The sequence below is a fragment of the Daphnia magna genome, linkage group LG2, assembly GCF_020631705.1.
Source record: "Daphnia magna isolate NIES linkage group LG2, ASM2063170v1.1, whole genome shotgun sequence".
Taxonomy (NCBI): Eukaryota; Metazoa; Arthropoda; class Branchiopoda; order Diplostraca; family Daphniidae; genus Daphnia; species Daphnia magna.
The window spans coordinates 15,803,004-15,826,161 of record NC_059183.1 but is presented as its reverse complement, the minus strand read 5'-3'; the positions used below and the strand labels follow the sequence as shown (position 1 = coordinate 15,826,161).

General features: G+C 41.7%; 4 protein-coding genes across 5 annotated transcripts; all 4 read right to left on the bottom strand.

Annotated features, from left to right (window-relative positions):
* Window positions 1-1,002: 1,002 nt before the first annotated feature.
* LOC116917712 (ras-related protein Rab-2) lies at window positions 1,003-3,202 on the bottom strand. Its single transcript, XM_032923304.2, has 5 exons — window positions 3,041-3,202; window positions 2,900-2,971; window positions 2,772-2,839; window positions 2,532-2,707; window positions 1,003-2,475 (listed from the first exon to the last, which is right to left on the bottom strand). Exons 1-5 carry the CDS (start codon window positions 3,084-3,086, stop codon window positions 2,199-2,201), a joined length of 639 nt encoding a protein of 212 aa, XP_032779195.1. The 5' UTR covers window positions 3,087-3,202; the 3' UTR covers window positions 1,003-2,198.
* An 850-nt stretch (window positions 3,203-4,052) lies between these two features.
* On the bottom strand, window positions 4,053-9,061 carry LOC116917711 (extracellular signal-regulated kinase 2). 2 transcript variants are annotated; one of them, XM_032923303.2, is made up of 10 exons: window positions 8,869-9,060; window positions 8,406-8,798; window positions 7,905-7,974; window positions 7,596-7,745; window positions 7,409-7,539; window positions 6,697-6,866; window positions 6,399-6,538; window positions 5,572-6,309; window positions 5,257-5,509; window positions 4,053-5,140 (listed from the first exon to the last, which is right to left on the bottom strand). In XM_032923303.2, the coding sequence occupies exons 2-9, from the start codon at window positions 8,475-8,477 to the stop codon at window positions 5,295-5,297; spliced, it is 1,686 nt and encodes a 561-aa protein (XP_032779194.2). In that variant the 5' UTR covers window positions 8,478-8,798; window positions 8,869-9,060; the 3' UTR covers window positions 4,053-5,140; window positions 5,257-5,294. The 2 variants fall into 2 exon arrangements, 1 of the variants encoding a protein (XP_032779194.2); XR_006643444.1 differs by having other exon boundaries at window positions 5,236-5,509; window positions 8,406-9,061.
* Window positions 9,062-11,008: 1,947 nt separating this feature from the next.
* LOC116917873 lies at window positions 11,009-19,768 on the bottom strand. Its single transcript, XM_032923477.2, has 5 exons — window positions 19,449-19,768; window positions 17,763-18,374; window positions 12,596-13,941; window positions 12,117-12,519; window positions 11,009-12,052 (listed from the first exon to the last, which is right to left on the bottom strand). Exons 2-5 carry the CDS (start codon window positions 17,998-18,000, stop codon window positions 11,814-11,816), a joined length of 2,226 nt encoding a protein of 741 aa, XP_032779368.2. The 5' UTR covers window positions 18,001-18,374; window positions 19,449-19,768; the 3' UTR covers window positions 11,009-11,813.
* A 2,229-nt stretch (window positions 19,769-21,997) lies between these two features.
* Window positions 21,998-23,023, bottom strand: LOC116916146 (geminin). The gene is made up of 4 exons (XM_032921350.2): window positions 22,835-23,023; window positions 22,516-22,762; window positions 22,263-22,456; window positions 21,998-22,205 (listed from the first exon to the last, which is right to left on the bottom strand). The coding sequence occupies exons 1-4, from the start codon at window positions 22,928-22,930 to the stop codon at window positions 22,134-22,136; spliced, it is 609 nt and encodes a 202-aa protein (XP_032777241.1). The 5' UTR covers window positions 22,931-23,023; the 3' UTR covers window positions 21,998-22,133.
* Window positions 23,024-23,158: the final 135 nt, after the last annotated feature.

Below are 23,158 nucleotides of genomic sequence, written 5' to 3'. Positions count from 1 at the left end.
CAAAGTGTGACGCCTTCGTTCTTGCGTCCAGTTCAAAATGCAAATGAGCATAAAGGCATTATTCACGATGCTCCACAGACACAGCCAACCGAGTGTTTACGGATAGCTGCTCCACTGCAATCGGACTTGCGCTCCACATTCTACTTATCGTCTTCATTTTTATCATTTTTCTTTTTGTTTTGGGTTTTCTAAGTGAAGAATGCAACACGCGTGACTCACATTTTCTCGCTTATTTTCATCTAATGAAAAGAGATGAGACATATACAAGCAGGTTAAAGTCCCGACACGTATACGCTTCAGGCCCTCCATCAAAATGATGATCGTCCTGAAATCATGTCACTGATTTTTTGTTTTGCCAAAACGAAATGGATTCTTCATTTCAAAGGCCAAAGAGAAAAAAAAAAATGCTAACCATATCACGCAACGATGCATTCACGCTCTTCCACAAAACACATACTATATAAGCATAACGTGATAGAATTAGCTGTAAACGATGCCGAACGAATCTCAAGTCAGGGAGCGATTGAGTTAGAAAACGGCCGACGAGTTGACCTACTTTTTTCCCCTTCGCTCGCCCCAGAGGAAATGTAAAAAAAAATTTTTTATCGAATGAGGCGATTCGCTTGCGTCACCCCAATGTTATTTGTCTTTTTTGTTTTTCCCCTGTAAATAACAAACGGCACGCGGAATTTAAAAAAGAAGAAAAGGAACGCACTCTGATCCTTAACACATGCGATGCGTTCGACCAAAAGAGGGTTGGCGCAAGAGGGGGGGAGTATAGAACCCACATCCGGGTCCGATTATGACATCTGTTCGCGTACCAGGCACCCGGAGAAAAAAAAGAAAAGAAACGGTGCTGCATCATTTTCAGAGAGAGGGCAATACGTACAACACATTGAACTTCAAGGTCTCTACAGTCAAGAAAGGTCTGCAACACCCACGTTTAATCACGATCATCATCGAAAGCATGATCGACTTAGGACTACCTGAATTTGGGAGTTGTTTGGCCTTGCAAATCGTGTAATTCGAATTCATTTTTTTTTTTTTGCTGCGGATTGAAAGAAAGAGAGAACGACAGTTACATCGAAACTAAACACAAGAACGAGAGAGAGGAGTAGGGGCATACACACAAACAGAAGGAAAAAGAAGGGCATTTGATAAAAATCGTGAAGAGACACGCACACATATTCGCACCTGGATATGAAAATGAAAAAAAAAAAAATGGCGATGCAACAACTCGCCATTTGGAATGAATAGCCGGCGAATTCAGTTTCATTACTTAAGAATTTTTCCCCCTCGACATAATGAAATGAAAAAATAGTAAGGAAAGAAGTTGTCATCGAGATGAGACACGACTAGCATGAATTTCAATTAGAGGCGAAAAATGGAGGGGGGAGGGAGAGCTAACTGAGAACCACCTACATACGCTCCTCAATCTCTTCTCGACATCAAAACAGGAAAGAACACAGCACACATCATTTATGGAAAAATAGAGGAGGAGGAGAATATTTAATGAAGACCCACGCGCCATGGATAAAAAGCCTGGAATATCAACTCGTTTTTTTTTTTTTCTTTCTGAAAAGAGAGCAAATGCCAACAAGGATGATAACATCAATGCCTCCCTCAGATGGAACGACTTGTCTGGATCCTTCACTCTTGCGTCCCTCGCACGATGACAAAAAGGTTCCACGACCCATCATGATTTTTGCATGATAGCGATATTTATCGCTGCAGCTATTTTTAATTTTCTCTCTTTCCCTTTTTTTGTGGCCCTGTAGATCTAAACTTTTCCTTTTTTTTCTCTTCTAAACACGGGTTCCTGAGTTTACGATTGACAGGTTAAAGTAATCCATCATGGCGCGGGTTTTTCTCAACACACCGAAACAAGTGGAGACGAAAAGAAGTGCGGCATTTGGAGAGCTAAGACTACTAATTAAACGTGCACTATACCGAAGATTTTTATCTCTAAATATTCTCGAAGGCAAAATGAAATATCAAGATCTTTAAACGAAAAAAAAATAAACAAAAAACAGAAAAAAAAAACCAACAAAGGATTAGAAGCGAACGAAACAAAAGAAGAAGCTAGGTAAGGAAACAGAAGAATAGGAAAGAAGAGCCAGTTGTAAATAAATATAACGCCGAGAGTTTTTTCTTAAGTCTGGAGTGTTGGGGTGTTCAGCGTTTCTTTTTGTTTTACTTTAACAACAGGATCCTCCTTGGCTGGCACTTGCACCACCTGATGGGGTGTTAGCATTGCTAGGCAAATGTTGAGGACCCAATTTAATTCCATTGGCTTCATTATTAATATCAAATACTCCTTCCTGAATCTTTTCGTAAATCTCTCTGGCCGTATTGATAAAAGCTTCTTCCACATTTGCTGCAGTTTTAGCTGACGTTTCCATGAATACCAGGCCATGTTCTCTAGCAAAAGCCTCCCCTTCCTCTTTCTTTACTTCTCGTCGAGACTCCAAATCACTACCAAGATGGCAACGATAAGTTTTTGTGCATCCCAAGAATTGTGATAGCGTTACCTTTTGTTTCCAATAAGCATGATCACCATATTAGAGTTGGAGTGCTGACGGGCATCTTCCAACCAAGTAGTCAAATGGTTAAAAGTATCTCTCCTTGTAATATCATAGACAAGCAGTGCACCAGCAGCGCCACGGTAGTAAGACCGGGTAATTGAGCGGAAAGCCTCTTGTCCAGCCTGAAATTCATAACCATGACATTGTAAAAACATTAGCATAAATCTTTCTTTGTCCTGTGCTTACTGTGTCCCAGATCTGCAGTTTGATTTGCTTTCCATCAATAGTAATCATGCGAGCTCCAAACTCGACCCCTATAATTTACAAGGGCTATTAAAGAGAAATCAAAGATTATCACAAACGAAATTGCTTGCCAATCGTCAAATCGTGAACAGGCTGAAATCGTTTGTCCGTGAACTGCAACAAAAGGCAAGATTTCCCGACACCTGTTAGCAAATACGTGGTTGAAAACCTTTTGAGATCATACAGATATGAAAAATTAATAGCTAACTTACCAGTATCTCCAATAATGATATACTTGAAAAGATATGCATAAGACATTTTGTGTTTTTAGGGTAGATAAAGAAAAACAGCAAGAGAAAAGAGCTACTGCGTGTGATTTTGATGAAACAGATGTCTTATGTTGCGACTAATGACACACAAGTGCGGTTGCCCTAAAGCTCAAAATTCAACCACATCGTCATCGACGATCGACAAAAAAAAAAAAATTCACGACAAACCGACACGACGGTGCACGAATGCCTGCAAACATTTTGATTACGTTAAACCATATAATCGGTGGTGCAGGTGATGGTCACTTTCCGAGGTAATCTGATCCCGAAAAAGCGTAATTTAATTTATTACCGGATTAATCAACAAGAAATAATGTCTGTTGCAATCAAAATATCTGGCTTGCACATTGAACGTAACCATTATTTTTATATCCTGTTGTCATGCGATAATCCGAACATTCAACATAAACAATGAAATCAATGCCACCATGAACAAGCACTACGTCATAATATGTATCTTGTTTATTTTCCGTATAGGCAAAGATTTCTACTTTATTGTTCAGAATTACCATATTTTTTTGGAGAGAATATCACGCTCTGGTAAAAACCGACCAATAAAGCATTTCCCTACACACCAGGCTTTCACGTCATGCCCCATAGGCTGTACTGTTTAATGGGACGGAACTGAATGACACCTGGTTTAATCGACCGAGTCTTACGTCACTGATGACATTCTTCGTTCTCCAGTCTTTGAATTGATCAATGAAAAGTCCCGTCATTCTACGTGAGAAAAAGCTACGCTACTTCCGTATTATTGGCCTTATTTGCTAGCTCGTGTAATCGATAATCCTCGTCTACGCCGCTTCACTGAATGGGTGGCCCACACGAGAGCTGAATAAAAACTTGAGGCTATATAAAAGGTCAACGGAAACTAAAGTAATAAACCAAAGACCAGGGTCGTCGAAATGAGAAAATAACAATTTAAAAAATAAAGGATAAACAAACAAAGGGAATGTCGTTTTGATATTATATTATGGCTCGACTCTCTCAATGTTACTCTCGAAAAATACGTCCATCGTGGGTTGGTATACAATACACGATTGAAACTACAAAGTTTAATATGCGCAAATGTTTAAGTAATCGATTCGAAAAATTTCGTTCAGCCAGTGATTGAAATCGCATTGTTTCTCTCCAAAATACACAAAAGGAACAATGTCAGCATAGGGTGAATGAGCGTCTACCCCACCCTATGTCGTATCTGATGGGCGTCGTAATTTCGCATGCGGAAGGTTCGGATATTTCCTGAAATGGAAACGCATCACTTCCGCAGTAGATAACGAGGGGAGTATACAGAGAGGGTGGATACAGGGGAAAGGAACTAGACACCCACACACACACAAAAGTGAAATTGTTGTCGTTTTTATCCAAATACATCAGTCGATTGAATCATCGACCAAACACGACCGTCGTGTTGCGTGAGCAATTGCTATCTAGTTTACGACTAAATCATATCCCTTAATATTTTATCATACAATTCGCGTCATCTTGACAAGCATTAACGATGAGGAATAATGAAATCTGCCCGATTCGTCTTCCTCACTGGCAAAATATTAAAGGGAACCTGAGATACCTGGTCATACCAAAATATGATATTTCTAGAAAATAAAAAAAAAAACTTAAAGAAATTGGGTGGGGTATCTGGAAAGTGTAGACTAGAGTCTCGTATCAAAGAACAGTTATTTTGTTCGTATGGCAAGTGTTGCAAATGTAACGACAAAAAAAAAATAGCTTTAGGGAAAGAGATATCACCCATTAGAAATTGCTTTTTCTTTTTAAAAATGATTCAAATTATGTTCGTTATCATTTGATACTTTGACGCAGTTCTTGCAAAGCCGATGCCGTGATGGTGCCATGCGACGACACGAACTTGCTCGTTCCCGTAATTCCGCCTACGTTAGCTGCTCCAGCACTGGTCGTCAAGTTAGAGACGTTGTTCAACGAAGTGAATTGCCTCTTGCCAAACGTCGGTGCTGGCCGAGGGATTTTATTGTCACGGACGACGCCCGTCGTTGTGCTGCCAAGCGCCTTTTCCGCCGAAGTGGCCTATACCAATACAACCGTTCGTCTCATTCAGATGGACAGTATAAACAATTTTATGATTTGTCAAAGATATGCTTATGGCGTAATTAGAAGCTCACAGTACATAACGGGATTATTACCCGTGGGATAGTCACCGTCCGTGTAATGACGGGATTGTCTAAACTTCGGCTGAATAGGTTTTTCCCATAGCGGCCAGCAAATCTCGACGCTGTCGTGCTGGTTTGCGACGTTGCTGGAATTCACAGGCCGAACGAAGTGGAGGTTGTGCGTTGCTAACAGTTGCCCGACAACTAGTGTTACTAATATTGCAATTTTGTTCCATGCTGGTGGCGAGCAAATGGCTGGCCGAACAACTCGTCTTTAACGGAGAACCTGATGCCCGCAAAAATAATTTATTTATTCATAAAAACATTAGGAGATTACGAGGTTCATACTTTTGCTGGGTTCCGAGTCAGTTGACGAGTTGGTCTGATGGTATTTGACTAAGCAATGACCAGAATGCGATCGTGGAATTGCGGTGGATGGCGAAGATAATTTGTTGGTGCTCAACACTTTTGCTGATTTTTCCCTACTCCGCATCACATCATCCGAATGTCTGCTCACCAATTTACGATCCGGAGGACGGGGGATATCAACCGATCGGTTGTTTCCTGACGAACCACCGGATGAATCGGTCGGAATGCTACTGTACTTCATCTTCGATTGTTGAACGCGAGACTCGGATGATGAATCCACGCTGGATTTTGTTTTCGGAATCGTTTTACTCGTTTCTTTCGGTGAGTTCTTGGGCGAAGATGAATCCGTGTTGGAATCCCGGATGAATTTGAAAGGCGAAAGCTCGCGGATTTCCTGCCGCTTTTGATAGGCGATGACTTCGTAAAGTTTAGTCCGATATTCGTCCACCGTTAGCTGAATGGCATCGCTTAATGTTGGCACAACGTCGTGATCCAGCGCTGGCTCTCTTTCAGGTTTGTGGAACGCACGGACGTACGGATGTTCCAGCGCTTGTTCAGCCGTTAAACGTTTGTGCGGATTGAGGACTAGCAGCTTTTCCAGGAGATCGATGGCGTCCACAGGAGCAGCAGCCAAAATGGTTCGAAGCGGCTGTTTGGGTACCATCATTGATTTCTCCAGCAAGGTAGACGCATAGCCAGAGCTAAGCGATTGTATATCTGTGTTGCAAGAGGAAAGTAAATTTAATCTTCTGTATCTAAAGCAGTCATTTTTACGTTCACACAAGCCATTTAGATGGAAAACTTGCCTTCTTTGGAAGGTGGAGGAATCGACGCCATAATTTTCTCCAATTGATTGAGCGTAGAAGTGCCAGGAAAGAGCGGCTGGCCCAATAGGATTTCTCCTAAAATACATCCTAAACTCCACATGTCCACTCCTTTTGTGTACCTAAAAAAATAAAAGAGGACATTATTCAACATTTTAAAGCCAAAATATTTCTCTGGACTTTTTTTTTCATTTTTGCTTTCTAGAAAATGGCATGAACGGACCATTTTGAGAGGGTTTAGTTGCCTGGAAAAGAAAGACCAAAAGAGCGTCGTTATTACCGTTTGGAAGCCAGCAGGATCTCCGGCGCCCGATACCATCTGGTTGCCACATAGTCGGTCATCACATTGTCTGTTTGGCCATCTTCAGAGACGTCCTGGACCAAAGAGCGGGCCAGACCAAAATCGGCTATCTTACATCGGCAGTCAGCGTCCAACAGGATATTCGAAGGCTAAAATTAAAAATTCCATACGTTTCAATATCAAAACACATTCCAACATTTAAGTGCACAAAAGACATTTCACAAATTATCCTCACTGTTTTCTCCTCAAATAGAAACACATCGTTACGACATCGTGATGAATGTTTTTTAATACCAAATATTTAAAAAAAAAGGTGTCGCATCGTAAATCACCTTTGTTTCGACTATAACCACCCGCTAAGTTATAATTGCGTTTAACTTTTTTGCCAGCAAAAGTTCGTTTTAAAAAATTGTAAAGAACATCATGTTAATGTAGTTTTAAAGTTTGAACAAAACACAGCTGCCTTTTTGAGACATATGGCTGTCTGTGTTTTGTTATTCCTTTTTTTCCCCATTGAATTTAGCAATGGGCAAGAAGTTGATAGCGTTGCCAAGGTGAATGTATACAAAAAAAAAGGTGTCCTGATGGTTAAAGCCAGCACGTTTTCAAATTGAATACTAATGCAGCGGATGGCGAACCAGTCGAATTGAGTTGGTAGATAAGAAGATATGCAAAAAAAAAAACGAAAAACCTTTTGATCACGATGAATCACGTTGCCAGAATGCAGGTACTTGGTGGCCCGAAACAGCTGATACAAAATGTATTGCTTGTGCACTTCCTTGAGGATGTTACCACGTTTGATGACGTTGTGCAAGTCCGTGTCTACCAAAATGGCAAATTTAGATTAGACCAAAAACAAGATTGATCGATTCTCTTACCCATATACTCGAATACGAGGTAGATGTCTTTATCGTTGTCGGCTCGATGGACGTCCAGCAATCGGATAATGTTAGGATGATCGCCAAAATGTTGCAGGAACATAATTTCACGAAATGTTCGCTGGGCGTCTGTTTGATTTCGGAACGCATCTACGTACACATAGACCAAGACATCAAACATGAGTTTCGGGCAAGGCCAATCAGTCACGAAAAGAGCGGATGGTCGTGTAAACAATCACGTTACAATCCAATCGGCCGCTTGTGAACCGCAAGTAAAAACAAAGTCGAGGAAAATAAATAATAATTTACCGAATATTTTCTTGACGGCCACGACGCCGCCCGTCTTTTTATCCATGGCCTTCCAGACGATGCCGTACGCCTAATAATTCACGTCAAACAAATAGATAGGAATGACACGTGTTTTCCCGATTAGAAAAGGCAGAAAACTTTTTCGACGGACGAGGCGGAAAACGGAGACGGACACAAAGATGAAGAGATGCGTGTTTGGCGTGACGTTATTCCCGCTCGTCCGTCAATATTATCCGAAGACGATTAGACTTGCATATGACAACAAAAACACACGTTTCCCCCCTTTCACTTCTATACTTCTGAATTTTTAAAACTGACGAAACAAAATTCCGTTTCGGATTTCGTTTCGCCTTTTTCGACAAAACAATCAAATTCGAACGCAGCCAAAAATGGGTAACGAGGCCGTAACGAAATAGAACAGGCATTTTACATAATAAAGAAAGTGAACCCCACCTCCCGATGCAAACAAAAGAAAATGAAAGAAAGCAAAACATTTCTTACGCCTTTGCCGAGCCGTTTCTTAACATCGTAACGTTTGCTGATGTGCGTATCCACTTCGCAAATGTCAGCCATTGCCTTGGCGTCTTTTTTTTTTTTTTATATTTGCTTCTGGTCTTTGTTCTCAGCTATTAGACGTGCCCCCGTCTACCTGGCAGGTAAGTATCTATGTCAACCGGAGGAGGGGGCTCGACCTGCCGTGGCACACGTTTTCCATAGGCATAGAAGCAATTGAAAAGGCAACTGGAATAGCTCGAAGAGGTTGATGGCCCACGAGGTCAGCCACTAAAGTGTTAAGCGGAAAACGACTGGCCGCTTGTTGTGTCTGCAGACAACAAGAAAGAATCGTGCAAAACTTTCTCGCTTGTTTTTCTTTTCTAACCTTTGTCGATGGACCTGTGGGGTTAGCCGAAACAAAAAGAGGAAAACTGATTAGATAACAAAAACAGAGCGTTTACCAACGTACTTTCGACAATGTCACATCCTTTTAGTTGTTGATTTTTCTTGTTTAAATATCCAGGAGAAAAACAGACTCACAAGAGTGAGCGTAACGAAAAAACGTGGAGAAATGAAATTGAAAAAAAAAAAAGCACAAAATAGAAAACAAGTAAAGAAGAAGAAAAAAAGAGCCTCCAGTTGCGACTAGGAGGAATGTCAGACTGACGAGTTTAGTGCTGAACTTGTTCTTGTGTAGCCATCCCTCCCACCTCCCTTCTCTTTGAGTGTGCGCGACTATAGGTGGGCTGGGATCGGGTGTTGTATACCTGGGCTGTGTGCGGAACGGTGGGGGTGTATCAAAAGGTAAAAGAAAAAAAAATGAAAGAGAGAGAGTGGTGCGATGATGAAGGAAGGAGAAGGGGGGATATTCAGGTAGACTCTCCCCAAGGCAATTTTCCAGTAAGAAATGCATACATGTATACACCTGAGGCTCCCTTTTTTTTCGGTCCAGCATTCTCCTTCCATCTTTGAATATTCCTTTCTTCACTCTTTCGCCCACAGATATTTTTTCTTTCACGTGTGTTTTTGTTAGCATTTTTTTCTCTCTCTCTCTCCAAAGGTAGAAGAAAATATTTTTCAAAAGCGTCAAAATCAAAGACTTTCTAAACAACAATGGGAGCTGAACAAAGTGTTATGGAAAGAATCCCGAAGCGGACGAAGGATGGTGATCCATCAAAAGGCATATATATATTTTTTTAAAGAGAGGATGCAATATAATAGGTGTGCAAGATGGCCTATAATAGTGTGTTTCATTTGTTTCCAGCCGGCTGGGAATGTTGTTTAAGTTGCACATTACACAAAAACGTGTATAGGAAGAAAGTGCTACATTTTGTGCCTTACATTTACTTCCCGACACCTGGCGGGTTTTGAAGGTTGTATGTCATTTGACAGTTGGTCTGATCTGCGTGTCAAATGTCTATTGCACGGCAATTCCAGGGCTCGATCCGTTTTCGTTTTACATGTCAACTCAGATAGAACTATCCTTTTTCTTCTATAACTATTTTTTTAAATCATTTTCGACCATCATACATTTCTTGTTTATTTTCATGGGTCAAAAATCTCAGTCGTTTTTCTGGCATTATTGTTTAACAATCGGATATTGCAAAGGAGCAATCGCAATATTAAATCCATATATCGTGCACGAGAACAATAGAATATGTAGCTATTAGGTGATACGTATTGAAGGAGTGCCTAACTGCAGGGGTTTGGTCGAAAAACTTGCGTACAATAAGGAATTTTAAAAAATGGCAATCGATGCGCGCCTATATATGCGGAAGTTCCGTCACGGTCCCTGCAATTTACAAACTTCCGGAAAGTTATTTGAAGTTTGCATCGAAACTCCAGACTTGCGTTCGTGCATCAGCGTTAGGTATAATATCGTAAGGCGCACAACAACAACAGCGCGTGTAATCCTACGTGTACATATCCAGTAGACGTTATAGGTGGTCAACGATTCCGGCAAACGATGCGCATAAACATGAACAAGACAGAGAAAATAAAAAATGAAATAATGAGTAACGCACGTATTGCACTTTGGGAATGAGTTGTATCGTGAAATTTGTCCATCATCAGGCGAGTCAATCTACAAGCGGCACGATGATACACGAACGAGAAAACATAGCCAAGGACATAAGAAAATAAGACAACCTATCCATAAGCTTGGTTAGAATCAATGTATTCTTCCTGTGTCCCGTGATGTTTGTGTATTTTTCACGTAGAAATATAGGATCACCATGGCGACCGACTTGTGTATACTTTCAAAGTGTCCCGATATGTAATGTTTTTTTGGTTTTTTTTTTTGCTGGGATGACCAATAAAACAAGGGGTTTGATAAAATGAAAATAAACAAAAGAAAAATTAATGACTTTTATATGTCCTTAAGTTTCTGCTACGTCTTTTTATTTCAATTGTGTTTTTATTCTTTGTCAACTGCCATACACACTGGGATATGGCAATAAAGTGCGTCTACGCCATATGAAAATGATCGCCCCCTGGCCATAGTTACGAAGGAACCCGCTGATATGCTCTAATGTAATAATCATCATCATCATTATTGGTCATAAAACCGCGTGTACACAGTCGAGTAATATGAAAATGATGAGGCCCAATTTGGATTGCCCTGCCGCCGCTTTCATGACGATGTATTCCGACAGCGAGTGAGAAATAGAGTAGACTTGTATATCCCAATTTTTAAGCTTTAACTGGAGAAAGAAAACGAACAATGGGGTCAAAATAAAAATTCAAAAGAAGAAGAAAGAGCAATTATTTAAGGCCTACATACTCTTCTTTGTTTCGGTTTTTTGACTGTCAAAAAAAGCTCAAATTCGTTATTCAGTATATGTACAACAGCACACGTATACAAACATTGGATAGTAGATTATTACGTGCCGTAGTACGCATTGTCAGAAAAAGAGTTTTGGATCCAATGGGTGAACGACATAGCCATAATTTGCATAGTCTTTGACTGAATGACTGACACGCACACACACACACACGCTGACAATGTAGACGTAAAGACTTTAGGCTCAGGTTAAGGTAGAATGAGGGTCATGAAACGTTGAAAAAGACAGAAGCGGAAATGTAGGAAGGGATGTGTGTGTGTGTGTGAATGTGATGCACTTGGGGCTGGAGTTGCCATGTCAACGACTAGTTTTCCACCGACAAACGGAGAGACAAAACACCGAATGAAGAATATACAGATCGATTACTAGAAACGACGTACGGGGGTGGAATGGAGTCCGCGTGACCTTCGATCCGTCTACTGTCGCTTTCGAATGTCAACGTGAAAAAAAAAAATTAATCAAATAAAACAAGAAAAAGTCACAAAACAATAACAAAAAAGAAAGTGTAAAAAGGACAGAGACAAATGACCACCACCAACCATCATCACCACCACCGCACAAGTTGGTACAATTACAATCGTGTGCTCTGTCCGTAATAGGCAGTCGTTGTGGCCGGCTTCGGGATATGGGTGCTACTACTGCGAGGTGGCAGCATCGATGGCGATGCACCAGCTAATTTAGCCAGCTGACCAGTTGAACCGGAAGTAGGAATTGATGACGAGACCGGCACGTTCCGACACTTTATCAACCATTTAATGATTCGAGCATTACGTTCCACGATGGATGGTTCACCCATTCCCGGTTGACTTCCTAACGGCCAGAATATGAAGTCAATAAAATGATTTATTTCTTGAAAGATTGAAGGACGTTATACCTAACAAACGTCGCTGGAGTGTGGCGGCCATGTCTTCAGAATCGCTGCTCTCGTACATGTTGTCGACGTGACGTCGTTTGCAACAAGAATCGACTGAACTAACGCTTGAAAAATAGACAGGTGACGAACGACCTGATGTGTTGATCATCATATCGGGACATTTTCCATGCTGGCCGATTGTATCGAAAAATTGGTCCAGGTCCAGTGGAACGTCGCCGGTGAATTCTGGTGGAACGGCTGGTAGCAAGTCGGGAGCAAATCGAGACGGACCGACATCCGATTTGGAACGCAAAATGGCTTTGCGTCTCACTTGGTCCGGTTCAACGGTAGAACTTTCCGCGGCTGATGGATCGACCCCACTGTCATCCTGCCACGGTGGAGGCAAAGTCCAGGGCTGACTAGTCTAAAAGCCGATCAGAAAAAAATAAAATGTTTAGTAAATTCGTACGTAACTTTCAATTGATGGATTCCGTTTTTACCTGGACAAGACTGGTTGTTTCATATTTGAAACTGGGCGAACGACTCGCATAATCGGAAGTGGTGGCCCGTTCACATCTGTTGGCTCCCATACTTCCTCGACCGCCGGCTCCAGGCCGGCTGAATGGAGTTTCGCTCTGGTCATTGGAAGACTCATCCGATCCCGAACTATTGGATCGTGTGTCCAAGTGGACGCTACTGCTACGACTAATTCGACTGCTACCTCCATCACTACAGCTCTCCAAATCGGTGGATGCTGAGCGGATTTTGCCACCTTTTACTCCGCCACCGCGTCCACGTTTCGCATTTTTAGGTGAATTCAAATCCGGGAGAGACTTGTGCAAAATGGGATTACGCAGGAATAAATTGCGTTGCGCTTGGATCGATTCCGATACCGGGAGGATTGTGATGCTCGTCGGAGCTTCTTCACTTTGGATGCGACGGAAGACGGCAGCCTGAGACTTTAATCCAGTGGCTTGTGATGGAGTCGATTGCTGTGGCTGGAACGGCTGACGCGGGGGTTTCCGGCTGGAAACGGGTGATGGATGGACCGCTCGTCCAATCGGCGGTTGGTGATGTTGACTTTGTTCTTGACTTAGTAGCCGAAGCTTAGCGTTAAGGGCCGGACTTTTGGGTGGAATGGGTGGAGGAGGTGATGGATTGTTTTTATTCATGCGATGTGGCAACTCGGGCGGTTGATTACTTTGACAGATACACGGCAACACTTCCGAAAAGGTGATGCGCGTCCTCATTTTCTTGTTATTGGGGCTGACACCTCCACCGCCTCCTCCTCCGCTGGAAGGTGATGTCATTGTGCCCGTCTTTCCAGCCGACGATTCGAAGAATCCTATCAAACGGCATGTGCTTTTCGAAGGCACGAGCTTGCGAACTTGAAGGTTCTCTTCCGTAGATCCGGGCCGGCTGAGAAAGCGTTTAACGGCCGTAACATTCAATGGAATTGGATTGTCTTTGCGTATAGATAAACGTCTTTTCTCCACTGGCGGTGTCGCGTAGTAGCCTTCGCGGCCTCTAGAAAAGCCGACTCCTCCGTTCCCATAAGTTCCTGTTGTTTCACTGTTGGTATTCTCCTGTTGCTGGAGCTGATGGTGTGGGAGAAAAGTGGTGGCTGTCGCTACAGCCGCCGTCACAGCAGGGAAGACGTGATGTTCCCGAATGCGGGATGACGGTAAACTTAGCATGGGTGAACGGTTGGGATGGTGCTGCAGCAATAGCAGCCGGTCGCCCGGACTGTAGTGCGGCAGCTCCTGTTTACGATCCAGTATCCGCTCCGTTTTGACGTAAAATGCCTTCGACTCTTCGAGCAACTCAACGGCCGTCTTGCGTTTTCCTGTTTCAATACAAGATCCAGTTTGATTATTTGATTTATTCATGATTTTTTATTTGTATTTTATATTTGGTTCGTGATCTCTCCGATAGATGGCAGCGATAGTGTATTTTGCCCACTGGGTTTCACAGCGGATTGACAAGGGATCGGAAACCGCGTTCAATCGAGGGCGGAAAAAATCTCACGCAGCCATAATAATAAAAAAAGCAACAACAACCAACAACAAAAAGAGGCTGAATCTTTACCCGAGGAGAGAAAAAATATATATATTCCAGTGCCAGCTTCCCCCTTATAGTTTCGTACACCGAACTGCCCCTCCCTTTTCCAACCCCGCCCAGAAACCTCAATGTCAGCTGACGAACGAACGAGCAGTGTCGATGCCCCGCTTCCGTTTTGACAGGTGTCTCACGCTTCCACTACTTAGGTACATCAAAAACCCACACTGCGGCCTTCTTCCCATTGCTTTTCTCGCTTCCTTCCGGACTTGTGCTTCTTACGTAAGAGCACGTCAGAGGTGTTTCACCTCCACAAGAAACCCGCCAAATTCCCCTTTTTTTTTTCTTCTTTTTTAAAAGGGGATATATAAGACAGTTCTTGTTATTTATTTTACCTCCTTTTTCTTTAGAAAAAAAAAAAAGGAAAAAAAAGGATAAAAAAATATTTCCCTCGGTTTTCTTTACAGACCGTCGACTTGAAACTAATGGGTGCCATTGTCTCTTTCTCGTTCTGACTTTTCTCCCCTTTTACCCATGTCCTGCTCTCTTTTTCCTTTCCTGTTTCCCGGTGTGCTAGTGCCTTAGCGCACCTGTAATGATCACGAAACAAATTTATGTTGAGACATGCAAAGGCCAATTTTTTCACCATAACTTATGCGCGTGCAGCCATCGCCGACCCTCCATGCCGCGATCTACTTTTTTTTGTTCAAAAATTTAATTTTAAGCAACTGCGCACAACAAAATCGACAATTTTTGTTTGTTTTGTTTTTTACTGCTTCTGTGGTAACGGGAATCTCAAGAAACAGTAGTAGACTCGGATGATGAAATGGGGGAGGTGAAAGAGCTTCCGTGCCGAAACCTTTCAAAAATATAAAAATTTGACGCTAATCGCATCTAAGAGAACACACTTTTTTTTTAATGCTTCTAAGAAAAACAGAGAATAAGATGGAAAAATAGCTTATCTCTTTCCACTCAAAAAAAAAAAAAAGGTCTCCCTTTCTTTCAAGTGTCGACAATTTTATTTACTTTAAATAGGAAAGGGATAGAAAAACTGGCGTGTTTCTTTTCATTTCTTTATCGGCTCGGGCGGCCGATATCGCTAGCGATATCGGGTGTGATGGAAGAGGTAGGCTTTGCTTCCCTTTGTATAGGGCAAACATAAAAACAAAGAGAAAACCAGAGAGAGAAAAAAGAAAATAGAGGCAAAGAGAGAGATAACGAGAAAAGGGTCAATCGATCTAGTGGCTACCCTCTCGTGCACGTCCGCCTACCCACTCGAAGCAAATTTTGGAAAATATATTCAACCATGAGAAGAGAAAATAACGTAAAAAAATAAAGAACTAAAATTAAGAAGAATAAATAAAAACCCAAAACAAGTGAAGCGTGAATAATGTAGCGTGAAGTTTTTTTTTTCTGTGGTTTGGGAAAGACTTGTGTGCTGTACATCTGTGTGCAACTTTTCGTAGCACATCTATTTTCTACCCCACCACCACAGCAATCGATTTAAACGGAGAAAGAAAAAGAAAAAGTAGTCGTTCGGGTAGAGCTCTCGCGGGACTATTCTACATCGATGGTGCTGTGTCGGGAACATTCTCACATCCATCAAGTTAGGAAAGATGGGGCAACAAAAAAAAACCCTTAAAAAACTTTTGAAACAAAACAAAAAGTACCCCCCCCCCTCCGTACGTGAACGAACGATGGAAAAATGTACATAAAATGCTGAACGATTCCCCTTTTTCGGAAAAGATAAAAAGGTGTCCATGTCACGTATTTTCAAATACATACAGCATTTTTTTTCTCCTCTCCTTTTTAAATTTTATTTTAAGGATCTCCCGTGACGCGGCCGCGCCACGACCACCCGACGTTTTTCGGAGCTGCCCGGCGGGACTGCGCATATGGAACCCCAACAAACAAGCGTGATGAATGCAGAGAGAGAGAGGCAATAGTGCACCGACTGCGATCGGATCACTCCCTCGCTGTTCTATTTTTATTTTGTTTCTCTCGTTTGATTTTCTCTATTTGTTTTTTTTTGTTTTTGAGTTCCTTTTCAAAGGCCACCGTGGCTTACGCGGCGAACGTCAGCTGGCGTTGCGGTTCCGGCAACGACGCTAATAAAAATTTCACGACCGGATGTTAATCATCGATTAGAATCGTCGAAAAAAAGGGGGGGGGGGGAGACGAAAAAAGGTTAAAGATACGCACGTAGGAAATGAGAGTATCCGCATGTACGAAAAAAAAAAAAGAAAGACGAGTCGCGGTCGAAATGACAATAGAAATGCGAAAGAAATCCCTGGTGACGACCTGGAAACAGTTTTTGGTATAGAGTAATCAGGTTGTCGGGTGACTTTCTCTATGTGGCATCGAATAACAAGAATACAAAGCCCAAGAAAAGCCAAGGATTTCAAAAAAATAATCAAAATGAGAAAGAATAATGGCATCTCCTAGCGAATCTTGAAAAAGTCATCATCATTAGGACCGGGACAGGTCGATCGGGAATGCATTTCACCGTAAAAAGTTCTTCCTCATTTTCATTTTCAAAAAGCCCCAATGTAAATACAAAGCAAATCACGGCTACATTGATAGAGAAAAAAAAAATGTTCGCCTTGTTTACATGTTCCATTCTGCCCTTATACGTACTTGATTATGTACAATCTAAGCTTTTTATCGGGAAAACCGCGCCTATTTTTCAATAGTCCTCGGAGTCACGTCTTGTGGCAAGGATGAATTCAATTGCGAACGAAGCAAGAAGAAAATTGAAGGAGAGGGAGAACAAAGCGGCTTAACCGCGTGAGCTGTGTGCTTGTATAGTGTACATCGGATGACTCTGTCTTGCCGGTTTAGGTTATCTTACTCCTTCAGCTTGTGGACTTTTCATCGTCCTCCTCTCCGTACCCGTCTTCATCGATCAGCGTTTGCTCTCTCTCTCTCTCTCCATGTCGCCCTGGTTCATGCGCACGTCCCGAAAAGACTTAGTACTCCCGCCAAATCGTGAGTATTTCACGACGAGACAGAGTGAGAACGCCAGAACGGGTTGAAGGAATCAATCAATAACAACCGTGAGAGACTCCTTCTTGCAGCTTCAGCTTTTTTGTACCCCCCCCGCTTGCCTATCTTATCCCAGCGTATGTTTGACAAGGAGTTTCGCCAATACAAGAAAAACATCCACAACAAGCAACAACTCTTGGCAGAGGCGGGCAGATCGAAATAGCACTGTTTCCCATGTTTACATCTGTAGGGTTTCGATAAGAAGATTTTGAAAGGTCGGAGGTTCAAACTCGCTAAACGTATAGATTGGAGAACAGTTCGTTTTTCGTGTACATGTTTAGCGAAAAATGTTTTAAAAGGGCCGCCGCACAACACCAACGCAAAATCTTTTTGGAACCCTGTTGTTCCTATTTTTTCTTCCTACACCCATCAACTTGTAATTGACTCCTGTGACAGGCACTTTTTTGATCAGGCACACGATTATAATTCTAAGCGCCGTCACGGCGAACGAAAAAGTTGAGTCATGCAGAGATGAGACACGGTGAAAGCGAAATCAGATTTCGGTTTTTTTTTTGCACACGATATTTAAAAAAAAGAAAAGAAAAACAAAATTTGAATATTTACCCGAGAGTTTGGGAGAGTTGTTCGGATGCAGCTGGATCACGTGAGAAGCGGAGTTGATATTATTGAGCGTCCGCAGTGGTCGTGCAAGACTAGACGCTGGCAGGACGGTGGACGCATGCGTCGTCGACATCATCATGGGGGCGTGTAGTCTTTTATGTGTTGTTTTGTTGCAATAAATGACTTGATTTTTTCTTTCCTTATTCAACTCATCGTCTTCGTCTTCTTTTGGTAAGGTCATTCTTTCCTTTTATGGGGGTACCGTATCTTTTCTCTTTTTTGGCACCTTTCTCGTCCACTTTCTTTCTTCTAGGGCAACTGCCTTTTACCCGAAATCTTGACTAATAGATCTTATGGTGTTTGGGGGCCGCTGAGTCTATTGAGAAGCGGTGGGCACGTTTGATAAAGTTCTTGCAACTGGTCCGACCGATCGTTGGGTCACAGTTGATCCCACCAACGCCATACCGTTGACTCTCGAGGATTGCCAGCAACTCGTTTATTTAGTCCAAGTCTTCTTTTCTTCTATATTTCTGTTGATCCCAAAGCTTCCAGGATCTGGAGCGACCGCGATGGCTTAATCACATCATCCATCCATTTCGGAAAGGGCAATCCCATCTGTGTGTGGAGCGAGACAAGAAGAATTTTTACACGTTCAAGAATAAATAAGAAATGCCTAAATAAATCTCAATACAATTTGGCTATTGTCGTACTAGAATTAAGGCAACACGATACTCTTTTCGGGAAAAGACCACGGTACAATCTCACCCAACAAACACGCTCTTTGTTTTTGTTTTATTTTACGTGTCAAGGCAAGGCGTCATCTTGGAATGAAGTGAAAGACAAACACATGATGCTCGTGAAAAGAAGACAACTTTCAAGTTGTATATTTTAATGATGGGATCGTGAACTCACGTCATTCAAAACACGCTAGTCGCACGTCGCAAAAACAAGGGCGAAAAGGCAGTCAATTGGAATTTTTGGCACGCAAACTTCATTAAAATCATTAGAAAGCCATGGCCGTGAAGTCACACGTTTCTTTTCACCACAATTAAGTGGAGAGAAAAAAAGGACCAAGTCCAGAAGAAACAAAAACGAAACAGGATGAAACAAGCGTTACTACTTAAACGCAGTAACCGTGATGACAATACTCGTAACTTGTATTCGATAATGGCGACATGCACGGCTGATTGTTGCAGGCGTACTGTTTTGCTTCGCAGACAAGCGGAGAAATCGTCTCGTAAAAATATCACCAAGGACTGGCTACTACAATCTGGTCAAATCTAGACTAATAACAAAAGGGTGGCTCGTCCATAAAATGCTGTTGCTCGGGAGTAGTCACGTAAGTCACAGCATTGCTTACAACTTAAGACAAGAGTGGGATTCTTTCGTTCACTGGAGTCAAATCATATAATGCAATTGAAGTAGGAGTCCATAAAGCCTGAAGCCTACCAACGAAAGGAGTCGTCACGACAACAAACCAAACAATATTTCCCCCTTGAAAGGAACAAAAACGACCCTTTCGACCTTTCAATATATAAACATCTTACACAATTTGGATGGATAAAAGATCACGCGTCATTAAACAGGGCAGACGACTTGGGAAGGTTTCCAAATTCGTCGTCTTAAAGAAATAACAAACACAGGCCGACATAAAAAAAAAGAAGACACGAAGAATAATCATCAGCTTACCTGCTTTCGACGATGGAACGCGTCACGAATAAAATCAGATGAGGGTTGAAAATATCAAAAAGAGGGGATCCAAACAACTAAACGAATTTGTGATATAAAATATATTTTTTCCCCTTTCAGCTGCTCGGGCTACCGGTAAACAGGGAAAGCTTTACGAGAGAGAGACCTAACTAGTACGACTTACGTAGTCGGTTTACAACAGTAGACTGCACACAAAAGTTCGACCACGAGGTCTCTAGTAGTACCTGTGTTGGGCGCCGAGTACGAACAGAAGAAGTAAAAGAGAGAGAGAGAAAGAGAAGACTTGAGGATACAATAATATTGAAAAACCTAGCCAGTCAGAAAGAGCGACAGGATGAAAATGAAAAAAACAAAAAAAACATAAATAAATCAAAAAAACAAAACAAAAAGAAACGCCGTCCTGGTGGTGGGAAATGGCAACTTCTTCTTTGATTTTTTTTTTATTCAGCTCGGCCTACTAAGCTCTAGACTGAGACGAGACAATCTTTTTTGTTTTGTTTATTTTTCCCTCCAAACTTCCCGCAAAAGCTCTTTTCCTAATAAGAGTCTTTTTTTTTTCATATCCAATTGTCTTCAAATGGTTAGGTATATTTTTAGCCAAAACCTGCAAAGAAAAAAGTTGGCGATGATGCATCGCTAAAAAGGCTCCAGCGCCGGAGGCCACGATTCGATTCCTCACAGTCCTGATTCCTGACCTCAAAATGGCACACTCGTGCGAGCATCCATCGTGCGACGTATTAATATGTAATGGCCTCCCCTCCGCCTACCAACGGGTTTCGTCTTATATTTTATTTTACGGTTGGAATGTTCACGCAATCCGATCAACAGCGTGAATGAGGCAAGGGGGAAAGGTTAATCACTCATTTAAGAGGCAATAAAGAATAGGAAGGAAATTCAAAGACATTTTAAAAAAGATGATGGAAATTAATTTACTCGTGGCTGACTAATCAAATAATATGGAATCGTGCACCGTGTACGGGAAATCGAGTCACTACAGAGAGGACAGGGAAACATGATTTCAGTAAGACAGTAACGGTTAACTGGTTTTCGAGACCGATCGCTGTGCCGGTAGGGGGGAGAGATGACAAACAATGACTCTCTTCGCTGCTGGATGCAAAAAGCACAGACAAACACAACACTGAAGTTTTTCTCTATTTTATTATTATTTTTCTTTTTTATCTTTGCCCTGTTTGTTGAAGACGACGAGGAAACGAGAAGAGAGCGACGAGAACGATTCGCTGCCTCAGGGTTTCTCTCTGGGTTTCTAATACTAATTATCCATCTCTCTCAGTCTAGCTTCTCCCCTTCTCTCTCTCTCTCTCTCTCCTCTGCTTCGTAGTTTTATCACTCAAAACAATCTTTTTCAGGTTGCTCATTTACAAACAATTCAATCAAGTGAATAATTCCTCAAAAAGAAAAAGAAGTTGAAATGAGAAGAGGGCTCTGCTCACACAGCAGCCGCCATCTTAACACTCACCCTAAAAAAAGTAGGTCTAGTGTCTCATTATCAGAGCGATATATAAAGGCTTCAAATCTTTTGTCACTTCATCTCTTGACTTTAGACTAGTTGCATTTACTTTAGACATCAGGCGAGAACAATGGCCAAGCGAATATATTCGCGCTTCACGAGTCGTTTTGTCGAATCAAACCGTGCGATAGTTTTTCGCCATTTTGTTGTCGTCAACAGGTGGGCAGGTAACCGTGACATTTTTTGTTGTCGTTTTCATTTACTAGTAAAAGAGACTATTGCCCGCGTACCTTACACACTCGCATTTCTTGGAGCCACCGTGGTTTTTACGCAACATCAGGCAGCATCGGTAGCGGTATATCGCGTGACGGATATTAGTATAAAGACCTTTTCAAAGAAGACCAAAATTACTCTGCATTATAATGCAATGCACTCTAGTTGAAAAGGAAACGTTAGGCTTCAATGGCGTGTGTCTTCGAACGACCCAGACCACAATTAATGCGAAAATGTTTTTGAAGCGAAAAGAGAAACCCAGGTTAACCCATGTTTAGCGCTCGTGCTACGTGTGTAGGAGCAATGGCTAAACAGGTGTAGTTTCCAGAAAAAAAAATGCTCGTTCGACAGTAACGGCATATTATCAAACGACTTGATAATCCTGTTCTAACTCAGAAATCACGTTATAATCTAAAATGGTAGATTGACCCGAGTTGACTGTATGTCGTGGACGCAAGAGTAAAATCAACGTGAAATGGTGATCAGCCACTTTCCAAATGGGACAATGCTGCTAGGAAACAAAACTTGTTTCAGGTTCTCTTTTCTCTTCATTATGAAGTTCATGCGTCAGCTTCATTTATGGTCATCGGACCGTTCGATTTTCAACTTAACATGAAAACCGGCTACCATTATTGACCACTCGCTTCGCGCAAAAAACGGATGTCCGGTTGACCGACCTATTCAACACTTACCCATCATAGTCGTATTAGAGGAAACACTGAATCCGCTTCGGACAAGCCCTATGTATTTTAAAAAAAGCCCCTCCTAAATTAATGCTTCCTTTATATTATAAAACTTCGAAATTTTGTATTGAAACCGTTTTTTTTTTTTTACAAGTCCGATTACAGTTGACATGAAATTTAAAAAAAAATGCAAATGTGAGGTATCGTGGCAATTTTGAAATGACTTCAGGTCGATAAGCGTCAACTATCACTTGTGCTTGCATTTTCAGCACCTTCATTTGGTTCCTCATCCTCTGGACTGCCCAAAAGACCCTATAAAGTTAAAAAGAGAATAACAAGCCTGCCCAAAATGATCTTGCAATTGATTACCTTTAAAACACCAGCCAGATATTCAGCTTCATCAGCTAGAGGTTTGAGCATACTGTTTTCAGTTTTAAGGGTATTTACCTCACTTTTGAGGCTATCAAGTTCAAGATGCAGTTGCTCATTTTCCTCTAATGCTTCGGCAAGGGCAACTCTTCTTCTTTCGGCCATGGTACTGTAATATTCAACGTCAATCTCAGCTGGAAAAAATACAACAGTTGTATGGTTGATTTAGAATCCATTTCATAAAATGAAATACCACTGGTGGTAGACTTAGACCCTTCCATTACTACAGGATCAGTTTGGACTCCACGGTCCTCCATCATGATCTTCTTTTGTGCAGTATTGCTTGTCTTGTCTTCAAAGACCTGGATCTTGCCTTGAGTTTTCTGTTTTGATTTGGAATCTTTGCCATGGTGAACAATTTGACCATGAGAGCCTACAAGGCCCTTAGTTCTGGCCGATGGTTGCAAGGTTTGCAAAGTAACTCGTTGTGCTGCTACAATCTGTGGAAGAGAGCAAATTGCTATAACATTTTCCCACCAGAATCCATCTTGCAAGAAAAACTAGAAAGATACCTCATCCATGTTGGAACTTTGGTCAATTGTTAAGGGTGGGATTCCCTTTGGGAAACTATTCTCTTTAAATGCCAACGAACTTTGATGCTTGGACATGGAGACTGGAGTTCAATCTGATCGATCGTTAGAAATAAGTAACTAACTAGACTCTTACTAATGTGACAGCCTAGGAGCTACAAGGAATAATGGCGCGCGCAAAATCTGCGAGTTGCCATACTTCCGAAATTAATCGATCAAGCGCGTTAAAGGTGAACAAATCGAACAAATAATAAATAATAAATGAAGAACAATAAACAGGATGAACGATAATGTCTTAAATTTTTT

What these genes read in the sequence shown, in the direction of transcription:
- LOC116917712 (XM_032923304.2), bottom strand. Translation starts at nt 3,086, where the DNA reads ATGTCTTATGCATATCTTTTCAAGTATATCATTATTGGAGATACTG. An exon ending in TATCATTATTGGAGATACTG is followed by an intron (nt 2,972 to 3,040) that starts GTAAGTTAGCTA and finishes ATTTGCTAACAG; the next exon opens with GTGTCGGGAAATCTTGCCTT. An exon ending in AACTGCAGATCTGGGACACA is followed by an intron (nt 2,708 to 2,771) that starts GTAAGCACAGGA and finishes TATGAATTTCAG; the next exon opens with GCTGGACAAGAGGCTTTCCG.
- LOC116917711 (XM_032923303.2), bottom strand. Translation starts at nt 8,477, where the DNA reads ATGGCTGACATTTGCGAAGTGGATACGCACATCAGCAAACGTTACGAT. An exon ending in GGCCGTCAAGAAAATATTCG is followed by an intron (nt 7,746 to 7,904) that starts GTAAATTATTAT and finishes ATGTGTACGTAG; the next exon opens with ATGCGTTCCGAAATCAAACA. An exon ending in TGACTCGGAACCCAGCAAAA is followed by an intron (nt 5,510 to 5,571) that starts GTATGAACCTCG and finishes TGCGGGCATCAG; the next exon opens with GTTCTCCGTTAAAGACGAGT.
- LOC116917873 (XM_032923477.2), bottom strand. Translation starts at nt 18,000, where the DNA reads ATGACCTTACCAAAAGAAGACGAAGACGATGAGTTGAATAAGGAAAGA. An exon ending in CAACTCTCCCAAACTCTCGG is followed by an intron (nt 13,942 to 17,762) that starts GTAAATATTCAA and finishes GTATTGAAACAG; the next exon opens with GAAAACGCAAGACGGCCGTT. An exon ending in ACTCCAGCGACGTTTGTTAG is followed by an intron (nt 12,053 to 12,116) that starts GTATAACGTCCT and finishes TCTGGCCGTTAG; the next exon opens with GAAGTCAACCGGGAATGGGT.
- LOC116916146 (XM_032921350.2), bottom strand. Translation starts at nt 22,930, where the DNA reads ATGTCCAAGCATCAAAGTTCGTTGGCATTTAAAGAGAATAGTTTCCCA. An exon ending in AAAGTTCCAACATGGATGAG is followed by an intron (nt 22,763 to 22,834) that starts GTATCTTTCTAG and finishes TCTCTTCCACAG; the next exon opens with ATTGTAGCAGCACAACGAGT. An exon ending in ATCTGGCTGGTGTTTTAAAG is followed by an intron (nt 22,206 to 22,262) that starts GTAATCAATTGC and finishes TTAACTTTATAG; the next exon opens with GGTCTTTTGGGCAGTCCAGA.